Genomic DNA, 19,819 nt, shown 5'->3' with positions numbered 1-19,819 from the left:
AAATTAGTCAGTGTTAGTGCACAAACATAACAACTGGACTATTTTAATGATGATGTCGACGAGACAGAAGATCAGTATCTGCAGCGGAAGCTGGAAACAATCGCTTGTTGATGTCGACATAGAAGTGTGGTAATTATCCCAATCAAAAGCAAAGCGCTCACTCCCGACAACTTCACTGCACTGTTTTAGCTCTCTCTGCATCCTCAGGCAAAATACTTAGAGGATTATTATCAACCCTACGACGCATTAGTTTTACCAGCGAACAAACTGCGCTGCTGCGGGAATGGGTATACTACCCGTAGGGGCGTACGCCTTATTTGCTAAAGTATTTGATGATGAACCAACAGCAAAAAAATTGTTGCGACTTCTAATTAGTGCACAGTACTTTGTGCGCAATAACATACCTTTATTAACTTTAAAATTTAGTAAGGAACTTTTCAAAAAGCATCGGATAGGCGTACGTTTTGACAGCTCTTGCGATGTGCTTTGAGCACAATTTCTTTAATATTAATTATTAAATAAAAGAAGGCAGGGCTGCATGGCGTAATTTGAAAGGCCTGGATTGCAGCAATACTGATTGATCTCTACTAGACCTTATATCTTTGCCAGCTTCTTCCGGTAATGACTTTTCTTAGTGATTTTTCACCACACTAGGAAAACGGCGGCGAGAGCGGGCATGAAATTTCTTAGTTGTTTCAAGCCCTTCAAACTGGTGGGCATTTGAACTTAACCTCTCAAGCGCTTAATAATTTATAAGACGAAACATGCTAAAATAAAAGACTTTAGCCTTTTTCTTTATTTGTAAATTGATTGTTCTCTATTACTGTACTTACATTAACCTTAATCGGTTTAATATTATATTAAAAACTCATCTTTATTGAGTGCAGGGGAAGTGGTTACCAATAAATTATTTCATGCTTTTATATTTTAAACAATTTCTAAGGAAATCTTACACCTAAATTTCTGCAAAGTGGAGTTCACATATTTGGTTCTAAGCTATTAAATAAAAGTTAAAAAGTTGAAGAAAGTTAGTTAAAAAGCTATTTCACACGATATAGCTAATAAACTAAAGATATACCACAACTGCACGTGTGTTGACATCAGAATTTGTAGGGACGAGGTTAAATACGTAACCATCAAAGTGGGAATGGGTGCCGCGGCTCTGAGTTCGCATTCTTCTAAGCTCTTAGCTAGGGCGGCAGTTTTTAACCCCGTTTCGTACGCAATTGTTATATTGCCTCAAACATAATTGGGTTTCAGCTTTTGTATATAGCCCAATTCATCACTCCTACGTCGATAACTAGAATTAAAACTGCTATTCTTTCTTTGTTACTCACATTGCCATGTGCTTACTATTTGGGGAAGTTTATACTAAAATTGACGAAAAAACGAACGGAAAGAACTGTAGAAATAAAATGTTTGCAAATTTTTTTTATGTACCTGTGTGCATCTATCACGTAATAAGGTTTATTCTTTTAAAATTTAATGAGCTTCCGCAAAGATAATAATTCTTTAATTAGGATTAGTTGTGTCAAATTCAAGTTAGAACACATTACAATTTTATCAAAAATTTAAGATTTAACCAAAAGGTTTGCTTTAATGCTCAATAGAAGCACCACACATCTAATATTGCAGTCCTCCCTTAACCTTAAAGAAAGTCAAACAATATTTGAAATATTTGCCGATAATGGGGTGTTTGCGTAAAAATAAAAATGGGGAGGGGATCAGAGTAAACGCAACCCCAAAAGAACGCCCCTAGTTGGGTGCTATTAATACGTTATAAGGCACACAAACTCATCACTCCTCCTCAACCTCAGGCCGGCACTTTGGTCACTGAACTACGGTTCCCTCTTTAGTACCCTATTAAAATGAGAGCGCCTCAAGTTGGGTGCAGTCAACCTGTTATAGGTGTATACAAACTGCCAACATCAGCTAAAGAACGCGTTTAGTATGTTGTATATTTGCGTAAGAGTAATTAATAGGGACTGCATCAGTAATGTATATAAATTATTGGTTAGTTTTAACGTTTTAAAAGAATATATAAGCGACTACTATGTGTACATAAACTTTCCTCCAAGTTTGTTGTAATTTAAATAATTATGTTTCAAGTATAAGAACTGCTTACATTATGGTAACTGGTATTATTCTAAAAAGAATAGAAGTAAAGTTCACAAATTATAGTCCAAAAGTAGGGAAAATTATCTTAAGTTAAAATGTCGATAAACTAAACGGTTATGAGAATTTAATCGTTAATAAAGTTGTGTCCAAGCAGTAGTTACATGTTTACTACGACTAGTCTACTTCTAAGGAGTGCGACACTTTCCTTTGGTGAAAGTAAGATAATATGTAAGCTTCCCATTGTGCGTGCACATTTCATGGTTAAAATGAAGCCTATTTCTATAAAAAACACGTGACCAGCAGAGGAAGGTCTGGTTAAAGCTGAGGGCTCTAGAGTGTTGTAAAGTTAGACATTTTAAAAGTGCTAGTACGGAAGGGGAATTACAAATTTTTATAGTTGAAGGAGGCACTGAAGGCACCAGGTCCAATTTCAGTTATAGAGTTGTTATATAGGTCTCTAAAGTTATTAGTTAATCAAACGCTACGTGAGAAAGTTTTGTGGACACAAAGAAACTTAATAAATTAAATTTTTTAGTAATGATAATAAAATAACTTAAATAATATCTTACAAGTCGACCAATGCTGTTAGTTTTCTAAATGCACCAGATTCAATGTAAGTAATATCATTATTATCAAGAAGTCTAATTGCCAAGTTATTTAAAGCCAAAAAAGTTGGGTAACAATGAAATGTTAAAGTTTTATTTATGTATACAAATATTCCACAGCTAAAAGATCCTTAAAGGAGTTGCAGCCAATGCCGGTAAATCGGTTTTTGGATAACACCCTGTGAGGCGTGCAAAATAGAGGTATTATGTGGCTATAACCCACAAAGCAGAGAAAGAAACACTTGAGCACATAACATTACATTATATTTAGCGTATAACCGCTTATAATTAAGAGATTTAATAAGTTTACAATAATAACTTCTTTAAAAGTTCAAAAGCTGTCTTAAGTACAGTTAAATTGGATACAAACAGATATAACCAGTAAAGTATATAACAGTTGCAAAAAGAAGCTTAAGTTATGAAAATTAATCCTACAGCCTTAATAAACTTACAAGTACTGAAGCTTAGAAAGGCCTCGAAACAAGTAAGGGCTAATTGAAGTTAGCAGATTTTCGCCCAATATTCTTAAGGTAGAGTGCACATAAAACCACAATATACTTCTAAAGAACATTGGTATACTTACAAATGCTCAAGGTTCACAAGACTCTTAAACAAGCTGTCTTCTAGAAAAGATAGCTTGTTTTCACTTAAATCTCTTTGGTTAAAATTAACCACAAAGAATGAATATAACAACTTTTTTATTAAACTATATTAAGAAATTACAAAACTTCCAATTTAGAGAGACTCCTAAACGCTCTGCTGTCAATGGAAGTAAGGCGGTTACCAGCTACTCGTCTTACAAACAAAAAAAATATAAATATGGTATGCCGATATAGTTTAAAATATTAAAGGTGCATTAAACGTGGTTAGCGTACAATATTTCTAAATTAGTAAGCCCTTGAAATAAGTTTGCGCCAAGGGATGTTAGGGAATTATAACTTAAGCTTCTGTATTGAAGGTTAGAAATTATACACGCAAGGACCCGGCTTACAATTATATAACTTACAAGCTGTCTAGATGTACTAGTTTATTTAAAGAGTTTTCGTTAACTGAAGTAAGTTTATTGTGAGTTATACGCCTATTAAAAAGTTGTGTTAAGTGTGTATTGAAAGTTAATCAAATTTTTTTAGATATAAATTTTTAAAGAGCTACGTCAAAAGTGGTCTTTTTTGCGCAAATAAAGCTAAAAACAACCTTATGTCTTATAATATGTTTTTTTATAAGCAGATAAAATGTATAGAGATGCTGGTGTACTAAAATAAGCGCGAAACACTTACAGTTGCGTTAACGCTGCGAGAGTAGAGAAGGAAAATTCTCCAATGGCTTCAAGCTGATTAAAGTCAAGTTTTCTTTTTATAACAATAAAAAACAATAATTAAAGCTATATGTCTTACACAATGTTTAAATTAAAAACATAAGTTAAATATAATATACTGTCAAGATATTTAATATGATGAGCACAATTAGCTTAAAGAAGTCTAATTAAAGAAATAACATAATTAAAACAAAATCACTTGACTTAAAAGTTATGAGACATTGTTTGTCTGTTGATGCCATCTTTATAATAAAATTAGAAAGCTTCATAGATATTGTTTTTTATTACAACAGCTCTCCTGTTATGGGACGTTCACTACATTTTTACGCTTACTATAATGCACCGAAACTTACAGCGAGGTTAGTGCAGGAGAAATCTCTGCTCTTTCTGGCGGAAAGGAGGTTAAGGAACAATGTTCAAGGGCCCTAATATATTGTATTAACGCTTCTGAAATGGGCATCAAAAAAAAATATTAAATTAAACACTTTAAGTAATTAAAATTTAAATTACCAATCACAAAAGTAAGATAAATACTTATAATTACTATGAAACGAAACTTATTCGATTAAAATAGTTGTTAAAAATATTTAAAGCTAAAAACTCTTATAAAAACTTAAGATGTGTATGTAATTTTTAAGTATAAAAACGTATACACAAATATATTAAGTATACAAGTCAAAAGTTATATCAAAGTTTTCGCATCTGTCAACAAACCAAGCGTTAACGCTAAGTACTGCCACAGCAAAAACTTTTACAACAATAAAAAACATTCAATATAAAAAAAATATGAGTTAAGTATGCTAGTTACGATATTAGCTTAAGTGCATTTCTGTTTTTATACTAAAAATTGCAATAGTTTTGACATTATAATTTATTAAATTTTTATGATCAAGTTTTAATATAATAATGGCTGAGATGGTGATTAAAGTGACGTAAAATATTATCCTTTGTTTCCACACCACCTAAGTTTTAAATTGCGAAGACTACAATTTTAGGTATAATTTTTTCGTGCTTTAAAATAGTCTTTTAACGGCCAAAAATGCTAAAGGGGGTTTAAAATTTACAGCAATATGAATACTATGTATTAACTAAAAAATTGCAAGCTAGGTTTGAGTTAATATTATAGCTGCAAAAGTTATATAGTTTGAGCGTTTTGTAAGTATTACACACATACCATATATGTCATAAAATAACCAGTAAAAAAGAAAAAAACATTACTTATAATTGTATATTTCTATACGTGTTTAGTATCAGTAAGCTTGACGGTAATAGGCAGGATAGAATATCGATATCATCAAATTGTTATGAAGTCTATGCTTAAGTTAGATCATAATTTAAACTGTAAATCTTTTCCTAGTTACAAAATACGCCTACGAAAAAATTATGTATATTTCTTTTTGATTGACATCATTTACAATTTGCTGAGGCTATCTTGTCGATATTATGATAATATAGTCAAGTAGCCATAGTATCCATTTGTTTGACTTAATCTTAATATAGTAATTCTTTGGTTTAATTTAGAAGATCTTTTATTTTAAGTTTAAATTTTTAGAAATGTAATAGTTTAGATGCCTGAGGTTTATACCTTAGTGACGTCATATAATCTTATCGGACAATTATACCAATTAAGCCTACAGTATTTTATACAATTTAATATAATATTACCCGGCAAGCTAACTTTTGTTCACCAGTTCAAAGTTAGCGTAATAACCGTTACCATAGATACCTTTGTGTATAAATAATACTATTTTTGTAATCACTCGTATATATACTTTTTATTAACTGCAACTTATAAGAAGGGACTACTCTTCCTGTGTCATATTATAACTCTTGTTTGGATAAAATTATTCGTTGCTTCTAAAAACTTCTCTCGAATCACTATAACTGATTCATTTATAATTAATTTTGGTAAGTATCACTGAATTCGACTCGTATTGTATAGTTATTTAGAGGAATTAATTTTATAATATGGAGTTCTATAAGTATTTATAAAACTATTATTATATATTATTGTTATAATTTGCCAAAATTGGAGGCAGTTCATGTGAAATGTTTGCTGATGTATTATTTTTGTTACCGTGGGTACTCACCCCACCACGCGTAGTCCTCTTAGATTAACTGTAGCGACTTTCACTAAAGAAATTAAAGGTGACAAAATAGTTGTGCATCCTTTTAGCTTCGCCCCAGCTCAGCGTCTTTTTCCTAGCAACGCGCTCTTGCAATCTTAATTTAAAATATGACAGAGTTTAGATCTAACATGTCGTAAAAAGTAACTAAAGCATGTAATTGGAAGTACAAAAATGTAATTCTAAATAAAGTATTAGATACATGCACCCCATGCTACTATGTATATTGTGAAAACTCATTAATCAGGCCTTTGACGTTGGATGTTTAACATAGTGTATGAGTCCCGGAGAACACTGCACCAGTTTTTTACATAAATCTTATGAAGCCATGGCAAAAACTGTAGGCAAAAAAAAGGATCCCTCCCAGCACGTGGTTAAAGGAATATCGGTAAACACGCCATTAGTACGCAACTAGTTTGTACCAATATTTATCTTAATGGGTATAAATTATATTAATTGAATAGGGAGTTGGGACTGAACTGTGCAAAAAAGCTCGAGAAAGGCCCGCCAATTTGGCAAAATTGCTGTGTAGCATACACCGTCAAGTGGTGTCTACAAACTTTGTCCGCGAAGGGCCTTGTACGGCGCTCGCCTGCCGCAATTACAACTCCACAAAAATTTACAAAACAACAACTATACCAGAAGCAACAAACCACACAACAGCAACTGCTTGTTATATTTTACAAACCTGTCAACAAAGCTTGAGAATTTAAGCCTGAAATCTGTTTAAATGGTTTTTAGACCTCGGGTTCCCCCCACCTTATTAGACTATTTTAGAATGCAAACAATGTTCTACTCAGGAAACATAAATTGCAGGGATTAATGCAGCCTGAGGGAATCAATCTGTGTGTCATTAGCGAGACTAATCTCTCTACCAACCTTAAAAAGCACTGAGACAGTTGAATTTTCCTTAAGCTTGCAGGTTAGAAGACCGGGCCGGTAGCCTCAGCTTATGAGCCCCCCAGCAAGCAACAAAAAACCTCAGACCTTGTACCTACCTGTTGTATGTGGAAACCTTGTTTGCAAACATCTGGTTTAGCACAAACGTGTCGAGAACCTAATGGGCAGAACCCTCAAAACTTGCATTGAAAGGCGTGGACCGCGCATCATAGGGCCACTGTACAAGACATGCCGGGTATCGCCTTTTGGGCGTTTACCACTACCCTTTCTAGAAGATGGCGACTCTGTATTTGAAGCCGACTCAGACTTTTTGCTGGTTATCTCTCTGCACAGAGTGTGTCCCCTGCTTCTTTAGTCGCTCATAAAGTGTTTTGTGTCAAATTTGATTATTAAAACTCTACTAAGACGAAAGGTATCTCTCAAATTCTAATGAGCGGGTGGCAAAGTAGCTAAGGCTACCATACTGCACCGCTTTAAAGAGTTTGTTGACGCAAGACAGACCCTTCCAGTATTCTAATTCTAATTTCGACAAGGGATTTAACTACGCGACAGCTCCTCCGCCTGAGAATGAACGACTCCTGCCTTTAAGAAGGCAACTCCAATCACCATCCTTCTTGATGTTAGAGAGGCGTTTGACCGAGATGGGCACAAGAGCTTGCTTAATTAATTGCGCGCCAAGCCCTTTCTACTGTTTTTTTAACCTGCTCAAATCTTACCTCAAAACCGCATCATGAATATGCGTGCGGGAATTGCGTACTTCATCCCAAAGAAAAAATTAAAATTAAATAAAAAATCTATTAACAGTAGGAGCCTCGCAGGGTCCTCTTATATAACTCATTACTATTAACTTTAGCTACACTTTGGTATCTAGAAAGACTACGTTAATGTGAAGTCCTCAGCTAATATAGAAAGGTCATTAATATGATGGAGAAACATAAGTTATCTCCTTTTTCGTTCTACTTTAGTAGGACAAGCTAGTTAGCTATCATTTCTAGAGTGGTGGTTAATTAGTTTTGTTCTACTAGAGTGGGTCTTTACTGTAGTTGGTTAGTCGACATTGGAGAAACTAGTTCGAGTACTATTGTGTAGGTAACGCACTAACTATTAAAAACTCTAGTAAAACCTTGTTCACTAGGTACAATGAAAAAAGGATCTTATGCTCTTCCAAGGTGAAAAAACAGAGTTCAAACCTGTAGAAAACCTAAACTAGTAATCTTTCACTAGGAAATAATTTTGGTTTCTCATTTTTAACCATCGTTAACCTCTGGACTCTGTTACTTCTTGAAGAATCTCTTTAGGGTTTTGTAGTACTCTAGTGCTTCTTTACGAGCATTAACGATCGGTCAATAGATCTGGACAGCGACATTTGAACTCAACTTCGTTGAGGCGATAATGCCATCTCGTGCCTATTCCAGATCTTTCCTTGTTAAGTAGAAACATGTTAGTTATTCCTTAAGGGAATCTCTAACTCTCGTTAGACCACCATCCATGGGGGGATTCCTTGTTTCAGGCGGAATGAAAATCTTTGTGCTGCTCAGTAACCTCCCGGAATTCACTGCTTCCTAGAATTTAAACTGGAAGGATCACCAACCTGGAACTCTGAATATGGTTGCAGCGCTTTAATAATAAAACTAAAGGGATGAGAGGAACACGGAAAGTGATAAGTGTTAAAGCGCGGTTCGGAAGAACTACTTATAATAATGGTAAAACCTTACGGAGAGAGCATTCTAAGAATTCTTCTCCTTATTAGGTCTTGGTGCTCCTTGCTCCTAGTATGTCCTTTTGTGAGACTAATCGTTGCTATTGATGCTGTGGTATTAGTGTTATTGCTGCTAATCGATCTTAGTGTTGTACTTTTGACCCAGCAGCCCCTTTTGACTTTTTTTAGTCGGAGACTAAGTTAGGCTAATACGCAATGATTCATGCACACCTAAGCCAATGAGGGATACCAAATTTACTATTTGCATTGATTCCAGGTGCTTACATACTAATTAATGTAAACTGGTATGTTATATTAGTATTAACTAAATTAGGATACACTCCATCATAGTTCTGGGCAACAGTGCTAATAAAATAGTATTCTTTACTAGTTCTCATTCGAAATGAAGTGAAAATATTTACACGAAGGGTTAACTAAGCTCTTCTCGGTAGGTTTTAGGCTTGATCTAATCCAAAGAATCGAGTTGGATATTGACTATACAGGGCTTGATCTCGTAGGTACCCTAATCTTGATCTACTTTTTAGCTTTCACTCAGGAAGGTACCATAATCTTTATAAGCTTTAAGGGAAGGCGCCTTAACTTAACGGTAAGGTAATCTATTTTACTGAGCATAAAGAATGAACTCCCAGAAATCAAAAGCTATACGGGGTAAATTTGAAATTAGCTATTGAATTAGGGTGTTTTAGTAGTGTACAAGCTTCGCAGTACAATGCTTCTTTCGACCCGTTCATATTAGCTCTCTAACATGTTAAACAACACGTACAGGTGTCTTAACTATCTGTCAACCTTTTAAACTAGGAAGCAATCTTGGCATCTTATTTGTGTAAAGGAAACAAAGATACTTCCTAAGTAGAAAAAATTTCTAATCCTAATTCTAATCTATGTTCTGCTACCATCTTGTAATAACCTAGTGCTAAGTAACTGATTTATTTAAAGGACCTTGAGGTATCATTTACATCTCTGTCCTAGCTCATGCATGGCTAGTATCTTCTAGTTTATCGTGGATGTGCCTCTTAAGGGCACGATAACATATAATTCCGTAAGGTACCATGATCAACCTGTAAAGTTACATTGTGATAAGGAACCTTTTACAACTTTATGTAACAATTCTGGTAGCCTCCTACTTTATCTGAATAATGATACTAATTTAACAATAATAAGCTCTTTAAAAATGGTTTATAAGAGCAACGGAATTTCGACCTTTTCTCGTCCTTACTCACGCCCCTGCATGCTTCACTTTTCAATTTTTTATGTTGCCTTTGTGCGGAGACTCGTAGGAAGCCTTGGCTACTGCTGCGAGCACGGCGATTCTAAATAGAAACATTTTTGTCAACCGTTGCAGGTGCTGCGGGTACAATGTAGCTCAGTGGTGCTGGTTCACATCTTGAGAATCTGGCGATAGCCAGGTGCATTCTTCATGAAAGTAACGATTGCTTTATGCCCACAGGCCTAGGACGTAAAGCGCACGAAAGGATCGTGCCTATATATAAATGCGCGTCTTCCACCACCTTATTCCGTGGGGCTTCACGATGGCTGGTCTAGAGTTGACAAGCGGGTGCCATCCAGAGGTGGATTAATGTTTTGAAGCAAACTACTCTTGTATCTGGTCTTGACTACTCGGCGGTGTTAATCCAGTAAACTATGGCTTGTAAAAGTTATGGCTAGTATCTGATTTGATACTTGGGCACACTTTTGATATGAATGGCTAAATAACTATAAAAGCCAAAGAATCGTGACTATGATACCTTCCTGATACAAGTTCTGGTTGAGAGTGAGACATTACTTTGGAGAGCTACAGGATCATAACTGTTCGTACCGGAAGATACGCCCTTAAAAATGGTAAAAAAGCGTGGGTTGCTTAGGTCCTTTGGCAAGAGTTAGAGTCCTGTGTTTTAGGGCGCAGATTATCGCTATCAACATACGTAGGACTGGCGCCGTTATGTTCGTTAGCTAAACACCTGTTGCTCTATCGACAGACTTTCGTAGCATTCGAAGTATTTTAGCTCGTTAACTTTGGTGCTTCAGTGCTTACGCGTTGTATATTGGCATTGTCTCCTGATGTTATTTATTCTTATCCGTAACAAAGGGAGATCCCTTTGATCCTTGACTAACTCTTGGCGAGATTACCTAAATTGTTAGCCACGTGCCTCCATTAATTAGCATATCATGGATATAAATAGAGATAGCAAACTTTGAAAGCAAAGATCGTTAAATCATACCAAAAGGCCTCTACCACAATGAAACAACCATATTTAAAATCTCCTCTGTCGATAGTAGTTTAAGTATTTCTTTTATCCATAAAACAGCAAAAGAGGAAGTTAGGGTTAACTCGGCCCCCTGAAGATAAACGAGCACTAAACAACCTTTACAAAAAGGTCAAAAATACCACCTCGCGCTTCACAGCCGAGAATGGGAGAAAAGCGTTCTAATCTAGGAAATAACAATAGCCTCGTACCTCTGGCAATTCATTAAATCGGTAAAGAATTGCCATAAACAGCTCTGCTTCCCATTAAAGTCGAAAACCGGGACTGTTTACAGCGACAAAGAGAAAGCGAAAGTCTTTGCTTCCTTTCCCATTGCCCTCGCTCAACAACTTCATATAGGACAACTACCCTCATCACAACTCTTTTCCCCTTCTAGTAAGCACAGCACCGCTAAAGGATCACACAAACATCGAAGAGGTACAATCAATTATTAACACCTCCACTAATAAGTCAACAGGGCCTCATGGCATTACAAACCTCATGTTAAAAACTTACCTGCGTCGACCATGAAAACTCTCACTCTTATAATAAACGCCACTTTTAGTTTTTCACTATTTCCGGAAATGGTAATTATTTTTTTTCGAACCAAAATTAAAAAACCCTTCCTTAAACCCAGCGAACTATTGTCCAGTAAATCTGCTATCCTGTGCTGGCAAAGTAGCATACGTAGTTACACTCAGGCGATTACAGAAATATGTAGAACAAAACCATATCATTTCTGAAATCAATTTGGGTTTAGAAGGGGCCATTCAACTTTTAAGGTTCTCCGAGCCTGTGGCAAAGGGATTTAACCACAACGTGTCCACAAGTGCTGTTCTCTTAGATATTGAGAAGACTTTTGACAGAGTTTGGCATGCGGATCTCATAACTAAAATGATCAGCCTAAGAATACCATACCACCTTCTCTCCCTTATTGAATCATTTCTGCACCGTAAAAAATTTTTTACTATAATTGTAAAGGCCTGCTCAAGTTTCAAGGAACTCAGGGAAGACGTAAGCACAAGGTTCCTTACTTTCACCCATTCCCTTTTCGATTTACATGGCAGACATACCAAGACCGACCAATATCTCAACACTTTTACCCCAATTCGCTGATGACGCCACAATCTTTGCTACATCAAAGTCAGTTCGCTTACAATAAAACGTGTGCAAGCATATATTGAAAAGATTGAGCTCTGGTTCGCCCAGTGGCTTCTTACTATAAAATCTCTAAAGAGCGCAGTCATAATCAATATTTTTTAAGACTAAATTTTTTTTAGCCAATTATCATTAACAGTACACCAGCCCCCTGGCGCACATACATAAGCTATCTGGGCGTCATCATATTGTACATGTCACGAGAAAGGCTAAACTAGAGATAAACTACTATTCCCCCTTATCTACTGTAAGTCGCCTCTTTAAACGCAACTAGCTTCAACTTTATCTCACCACTATTAGACCAAAGATAACCTACGCATCTGGGGCGTAATCATATTGTCTCCTACCATTGTTCAGCCACTCCCGGTTATATAAATCTCTATACTGAGAATTATTTTTGATGCGCCATGGTTTCTTCCAAGCGTTATTCTTTTATCCTCCATCGCGATTTAAATAGTGAAACTCTACCACAATTTGTCAACGTACAGCCAAAGAGAATTATGAAAAGTTTTGGCGACTTTAATCCACTATTTATTCAAGAATTACGATGAGTGTTTATACAAGAGATACAGGAAACCTCGACATCAACTTGATTGCGTCTTAAGTTCCAGTGTCCACCTAATTAACATGACTACCCTATCACCCGATGTTACACAGCAAAAGAAATTTGACTAAGCAGTATTTAAGGCCTTATCAAAAGAGGGCCCGGCTGTAGCATGTCAGAGTTATAAATAAATAATACCGAGAGCCGAACAAATCGCCTACGTGACGATCCTGAGAATAGTTTCTATGAATATATTAAAGAATTCAACAGTAAATAAAACTTTAAAATTAAAACCAAATAAGTTTAAGCATTGTATTTTGAGGACTAAGTAATAATAAAACAAGAGCTTTGGAGATGCCTCAGTGGCTATAGATTAGAGTGGGAGTGAAGGAACAAATGAAAAATAAATATAAAATATATGTATTACTTGCAAACTTTTTTGTTAGATTTTTATAATTTTTTTTCTGTTGAGTTTTTGATAGTGAAGTTATTAAGCACAAAAATTGCTTAGTTACCATTTATTATTCTATTTGTGAAGAATTGATAACACTAAAGGAGTTATGGGATCAACCTAAGTTTAATAGTTGGTAAACTGGCGGGTTTTGCCGTTGACGCTCGTTACGTAAAGAGTAACTAATACCAGCATATTATAACTTTTGAAGATTATGAATCCTTAGGCAGTTACAAAGTTAATCCAAACTACTTAAAATATTTATAAAAATTAACAGATAACTTTACTAAAATATTTAAAAAATTCTGGAAACTTTTACAACGTAGATGCTCCTGGAATTATATCAAACCAGTTCACGCGGAGAGTTGCTCAATAGTTGCAATACGGTAAGATATGTAATGGCGTGATGCTAACCTGCGTCATACTAACCTGCTTGTTTACGCTTTTTATAGGAATGTGGTGTAAAAAGGCAATCAGTGCTACTAATTTTGTCCTTGAATATGGTTTATTATATTATAAAAGTTTAAAACAATTATTTCTATAACTACTGTGAGTTGAAGAGTCCTGCCTTGCACTAAATTTTCTTTTTCCTTCAAATATGTTTGTATAAAAAAACTTGAAGATTACAGTAACTAGAAAGTACCTTTAAGTGTTACAAGAACATAGCAATAAAGCAGGACCTTTTTTTCATAATTTTTTCATATTTCTCTATCAGAAAGGAACTTTTTAATTGTAAACATAATAAGAATACCATAAAGACTCGTATATACGAGCAGAATTGGCTTTCTTCTTTACGGGAGGATACAGGATCTTTGCATACAAAAGGCCTGCATTATAAGTGCAATACCATTACTAACGCAAGAAACTGTTATAACAATTATATTAATAAAAATTACACCTATATGTTTGCCTTGACTTTTCTAAATTTTTTATGAAAATGCTGACCAATAGACAAAAGGCAGCTTAGATACTTACCAATCATATTATTGCTAATTTACTTAACGTTCCGTCTTATTTAAGATTATTCCTAACCCTCTTTACGCAGAATTTATGGCCTTGCTTATCCTTGGTGACTTGGCTACACCCACGCAACGCCCACAGCAGAAAGAGAGAAATATTTACTTATTTTTTCCCGACTTAATCCATTAACTGAAGAACGTTGGAGTAACTCTTTAGCCAGTTGAATCATAAATACATATACATTTCTATGAGACACAGGAAGTTTTTCTAATGTCTTTTTTAAGTTTTTATCAAGTAATGTATATATAGTATAAGTAGCACAAATTACATCATGGGGTTTGGTAGAGGAAACAATATGTTCGCACAGGCGGGAGGGGATGACACTGTCTGGAAGAGAAGTCAAAAAGAGACACAACGCTGAGCAGACAGAGTGGATGTTAAACTCGAGGCCCTCAAGCGATTCGCCAGTAGCTGATCAATAATAAACATTGCTATGCTCCGTAAAAGAATAGTAAATAAAGCAAGCATACCTAAACATTCAGCAATAATACCACCTTCTAAAGAAGAACCTGCTTGGCAAAAGACTCCAGGCTAGTGGTAATAGTAAACATATATATAAGTAAATAACAACAAAGATATACCTCTGTGGAGCCATATTTATAAATATAGTCCACGAGAATCCTTAACTCGGCAGGAACGGTTAAAGCTTTGCCCGATGAAAGAAGACCACGTGTCTTTAAAAGTATATAATTTTCGTCCTGCACCAATAAATTTTTGTTATAAAATATATTTTTCATCCGTCTTTAACAAAATATACAAAGTGTCCGCAAGGACTTCTTACGGGTGCAGTTCTCGCTAAAAGTCCTTCTAAAGTTCGGGAGTACGGAGTAACTGGGGACAATATTTAATAAATATAAAAAAATAATAAATAATGTAGAATTTTAAAAATTAAAAATAAGCACAACCCATGAAACTCCCGTTAATTTCAATAAAAATATCCCTTCCACCAATTAAATGTAAAATAAAAAGCTCAGAAAAGTTTATAATATTGTTCAAGAGAAAAGCCGCCTAAAATTATTAGAGTTAGATGAATTTATTTTTTTCATTATATCAATCTTCTTTCTTTTTTTTGATTATAAATATTTAAATATATTTATAACGTTACAAACTTTGGGTCCAACTTTCAAACACACAAGAACTTTAAATTTTTCTCCTATAAAGTAATGGTAACGTAAATGTAATAATAATTAATATTAAATTATGTGCCTGGCGCGACAGTGGCTTTTCTTGGGTCTATTTGTAAATACTTTGATAAGGAAGACTTCTGTTTGTCGGTTTCAATAAATTCAAACTTGAATTCAGACTTTTTTTATGCATATAAAAATAAAGAAAGCGAGTCATAAAAAGGAACTAATATAATATTTTGCTTTCATTAGTAATTTAGTAAACCAATGGCAACCGAGATAAAGCAGTAAAGGTCAAAAAAAGAATATATATCAGCATAAATATTAAAATAATAAGTAATATCGTTAAAAATGTGAATGAAAATTTCAATTAATTTTTTAATAAACTCTATAAAATTTACAAGACAATGAGGTATATAGAAAATAAACACATACGACGCCAACGTTTTCTACCCAAAGATCTTTGGTAAAAGAGCCTAAAAAATAAACTTTTTCAAAGAAGACGCTCGCGTCAACTTTTGCTTCTAGGGATATTTAAAATGAACTTAAGCACACTACAGGGGAATAGATACAGCGTACCAGGCTTCATCAGGTTGGCTAGTTTATCGCTTTCTTCAAGAAGAGATTTAAAAATACTTCTATATTGTCCATAATCCTCTTGATAGGCCTTGAAGGATAATAAAAAACAAATCCTAACAATCGATAAAAATTACAAGAATAACCTTTACGTCAAAAACAGCGTAAACAGGCTTATGGTCGCTCATTAGCATTCGAGGATAAGAGTTATACAATAACTAATAGGAGCGAATATAAACAATAATAATAAATATGAAACGTATGATAACAATGCCTGATCAACATCATGGAGATCGGAATACCACAAAATTCTGTCACACCACGCGGGCACACGTGGATTTTTTTCACTAAAATTACAGTAAAGATATATTACTGAACGATAAATTATAAAGCTTGAGAGGTCACTAAATATCGCGTGCTTAATGAGGAATAGTGTAGTACTACCCCACGTGACCTGGCAGCAGAAACGTGTTGTCGCTGTCAACGTGAGTTAATCCACTTTAAGGAAAAAGGGCAGGACACGTGAAGGTAGAACTTTATCGTTGTCACTAGTGCTCACTAGAAATAACTCTCGGGCTTACTTCGCGTAAAAAATATCGGTGCCCGGGATATACTTAAATGTCGGCGGAAAGTGTACAACTCCCTCTTCAAAGTTCTCAAAGGCCCTTCTCTGCTGCCTGAATATGTAAAAAAGAAAACTGAAACTCGCGCACATCTAACAAAGACATTGATCGGCCAATCACTCAACCTAAGCAGCCATTATTAATTAGGTATCCTAAAGCTCTTCTAACGCTACTGTATACTAACAGGCGTCTAAATGTTCGCATATTTAATATAAAAAAAAGTTGAAGCACCTTACAATATTAAGCTGGTCGTACTGCAGTAGAATTTCGTATTTTTCGGATGAACAAAGATGTTGAACCTAAAAAAACAGTATTCATACTTACCAGTGTAATAAACTATATAATATACTTCAGCACAGTTCAATGGAATTCGATAATTCATGTCTCCAAACCAAAAAAGTATGCTAAGAAAAATATAAGAATAATAAAAACAAACTTAGTTAAAAATTTACTCATGATCATATATAGACCCGCTTTGCGGTACATGTGCCGGACGAAAAATAGAGTGTAAGGGCCTTTTTAAAATAATTATAACATTATATTATAATTTTAAATATATGCGTGGATACTTATCAGAAGTAGAAAATGTCAATCTGCTTTCAATTTCGTGGAAATCAAGATTGCGGCGTTCAAGTTGGTTCATTTCTTTTATTAATTATAATAAAATGAATAATAACGATAAAAGTAATATACCGGCAGCAAGATGGCACGAAACAAAACAAAGGCGAGTGTCCTTATATTTCATTTTGATGCCGACCGCCCCTTTGTTCCCCTAATAACAAATATAAAAAAAAAATAAAGTTAGCCTTCTATTTTTCTTAGTTAAAAGTTATACTTCTAGAGTTACTGTTCCTACTATTCACTAACTAAACCTTCGTAGCAATTAATTATGAACGGGTCAATCCTTCCTTATTCAAAACAACAATAAACATAAATTCGCTGTTTTATTTAAATATTCGACGGCCAACAAAATATTATATTTTAATATTAACTTGAAGCTATTCGTCTAAAAGTTGTGTGCTTATATAAAAAATATTATTTTGGCTTCAAAGTTATGCCTTAATAGGTTTATTATAATTCTATAAATGGAATAGAAGTTAAAATAAGTAGGTAACCACAATATTCATAACACCGCATCCACAAAAAGAAGAATCTACATGAGTAATATGTTTAGCAACTTCCTCACGGCAAAATAAACAAAGGAGCATAGAGGCCATCTGTTTACTTTCTAGCTATAGTAATAAATAATATTAATATTGTAGATATATTTATAATAATAAAAGTACTAAAAGATAATCTGAAGGAAGAACTTCTTGAATATCGACGATCCACGCGGCCACTTTATCCGAATAATTCGTGAGAAACACAGCAGCGCTCAGATCCACTTCTTGTAAACTTTTATTTAATTATTTTAAGGTTTGAATTAATTTATATACAAACTTCTAGAAACTTGAAAAAAAAGGTCAAGTTATACATTTGAGGTAAATAAACTAAGCTACGTGCAAAGAAAGTAAAATAAAAAGAGAAAACTAATAAATGGAGTATTTAATTTAAAAAGCAATATTTAAGTTGGAATCAATTTGTACTTAGTTAGTTACACCGAATAAAAATGAAAAATATAAAAATATACAGTTTTTAAACACTTATCCCTCATAAAGTCATAACCAATTGGGTTAGGAGTCTCAACGAATTTTAAAGGAAAAATTAGATTTATTGATAACCAACCCAATAGCGTACATATCTGGCAGACTATCCAATCCACTGAGAGAAGTTACAAGCCAGCCAATCAAATCGGCCTCAGAACTTGGGCGGTTGTGAGCATTAAAAGTGCCTATGTAAATTCTGGAAAAAAAATTAAGTGTTAATAGATAAACATGATACTTTGTAAATCAAAAAACATTATTTTTTCTATGTCAAATTAAAATAAAAAATAACAAAAATAAAGTTATAACATATTATAAAGAAAAAAAATTTAAAATATAACTTTGAGAAAATATATTTAAAAGTATTGTAAACGAAAAAAAAAGTTATTGCAAACTAAATAACGAAATATTAGGCTGTGTAAATTTTAAAAAAGAAATAATGGTGTGCGTTTTAGTAAAACATATATTTTTATAACTGCAATGGCGCCAAACTTATAAATCACCAAAAATAAGGAAAGCGTGTATTTAAGTATATAAAGATAGGTAAAGTTGCCACCGCATAGTTTCGACTTTAGAGTATTGGTCTCGCCTCTGGCGCATCAGTCTATCAAGCGCTCTGCATTAATAAATAATTTCTTTTAACCAAAAACTATAGTTGACTGTAGATGACTTACTAAGATAAATATTTAGTTATATAAAACATAGTTTAACTGTGAGGATTGAGGGTAAGGATATAGAGTAGAACTTTCAAACTCCTTAGTACAAGTATAGGATAGGGTAAATGTATGGGATTTTCCTTTTTCCAAAAGTAAGTCCTCTAAATTTTAATTAACACGTAAAAAAACTAAAATCGTTTACTATTTTTTTATATAAATGAAACCAGCAATCCTTTTATATTTAGTAAGGCTGCCTATGAAACTTCCAATATCATTAAAAACTTCAATTTTTAAGTGAACTGATCCACTTTTCGAGGAGGTAAGTTTAAGAACATTGCCTTCTGAATTATAAAACTCTTTGCGTTAGTAAGATTAAATATAGAGAAAAAATGAAAACAATTAAAATTAAAATTTGAAATAAAAAAACGTAAAAAAAGAGAGCTTTTCTAAAAATCAATTCTTTTAATAAAAAAGCCCTTTTCTCTAATAACATTGCCTAGCATAGCTAATTCAATACCCGCAGATTTTTTATAAAAACATGCTAGAGTACGTTAATAATTTTTTTTTTAACTGAATAAAAAAAGTAAACTTTATATTACGCAAATGAAGAGGTTCCAACAGTGGACCATTACAAGTTTACTGTCTATCCTAGACTTACTATATGGTACAAAAAAATTAAAAATATAATTAAATAGTTTAATAGAGTAGCTAAACATTTTTTTTATAATATATACGCCAAAAAATTATAAGATAACACCTTTTTTTAGGTAGACCACAAACTTAACTAAAAGCAAAATTTAAGTTTAAAATTTATATATATTATTTAAAAATAGAATTATTATTTATAGAAAATAAAATTGGGCAACGTTTACTAAGTTTTAATTTAAAATTAAATATTATAGGAGCTAAATTAGTTAAATAAAATAGAAAATATCTTATGACTTTTTTAGATGATATAAAGGAGCAATGAAGGAGTTTAAAAATTTGTAAGATGTAA

The 19,819-nt window shown here is 33.7% G+C and overlaps 1 protein-coding gene across 1 annotated transcript; it reads right to left on the bottom strand.

Annotated features, from left to right (window-relative positions):
* Window positions 1–13,697: 13,697 nt before the first annotated feature.
* Window positions 13,698–15,827, bottom strand: LOC135120606 (type II inositol 1,4,5-trisphosphate 5-phosphatase-like). The gene is made up of 12 exons (XM_064044941.1): window positions 15,760–15,827; window positions 15,407–15,503; window positions 15,310–15,353; window positions 15,106–15,208; window positions 14,958–15,031; window positions 14,782–14,898; window positions 14,671–14,731; window positions 14,469–14,611; window positions 14,303–14,414; window positions 13,951–14,007; window positions 13,824–13,888; window positions 13,698–13,770 (listed from the first exon to the last, which is right to left on the bottom strand). The coding sequence occupies exons 4-11, from the start codon at window positions 15,107–15,109 to the stop codon at window positions 13,833–13,835; spliced, it is 624 nt and encodes a 207-aa protein (XP_063901011.1). The 5' UTR covers window positions 15,110–15,208; window positions 15,310–15,353; window positions 15,407–15,503; window positions 15,760–15,827; the 3' UTR covers window positions 13,698–13,770; window positions 13,824–13,832.
* Window positions 15,828–19,819: the final 3,992 nt, after the last annotated feature.

The sequence above is a fragment of the Zophobas morio genome, unplaced genomic scaffold, assembly GCF_036711695.1.
Source record: "Zophobas morio isolate AGI-343-1 ecotype UQ-CSIRO unplaced genomic scaffold, CSIRO_AGI_Zmor_V1 ptg000398l, whole genome shotgun sequence".
Classification (NCBI taxonomy): Eukaryota; Metazoa; Arthropoda; class Insecta; order Coleoptera; family Tenebrionidae; genus Zophobas; species Zophobas morio.
Note: the sequence above shows the minus strand (reverse complement) of the source record. Positions and strands in the feature narration are given on the sequence as shown.

Bases quoted from the DNA above. Each gene is read 5' to 3' on its own strand.
- LOC135120606 (XM_064044941.1), bottom strand. The intron at 14,732-14,781 runs GTATATCTTTGT...TATTACCACTAG, and splicing joins ATAAATATGGCTCCACAGAG to CCTGGAGTCTTTTGCCAAGC. The intron at 14,612-14,670 runs GTATGCTTGCTT...ATTATTGATCAG, and splicing joins TATTATTGCTGAATGTTTAG to CTACTGGCGAATCGCTTGAG.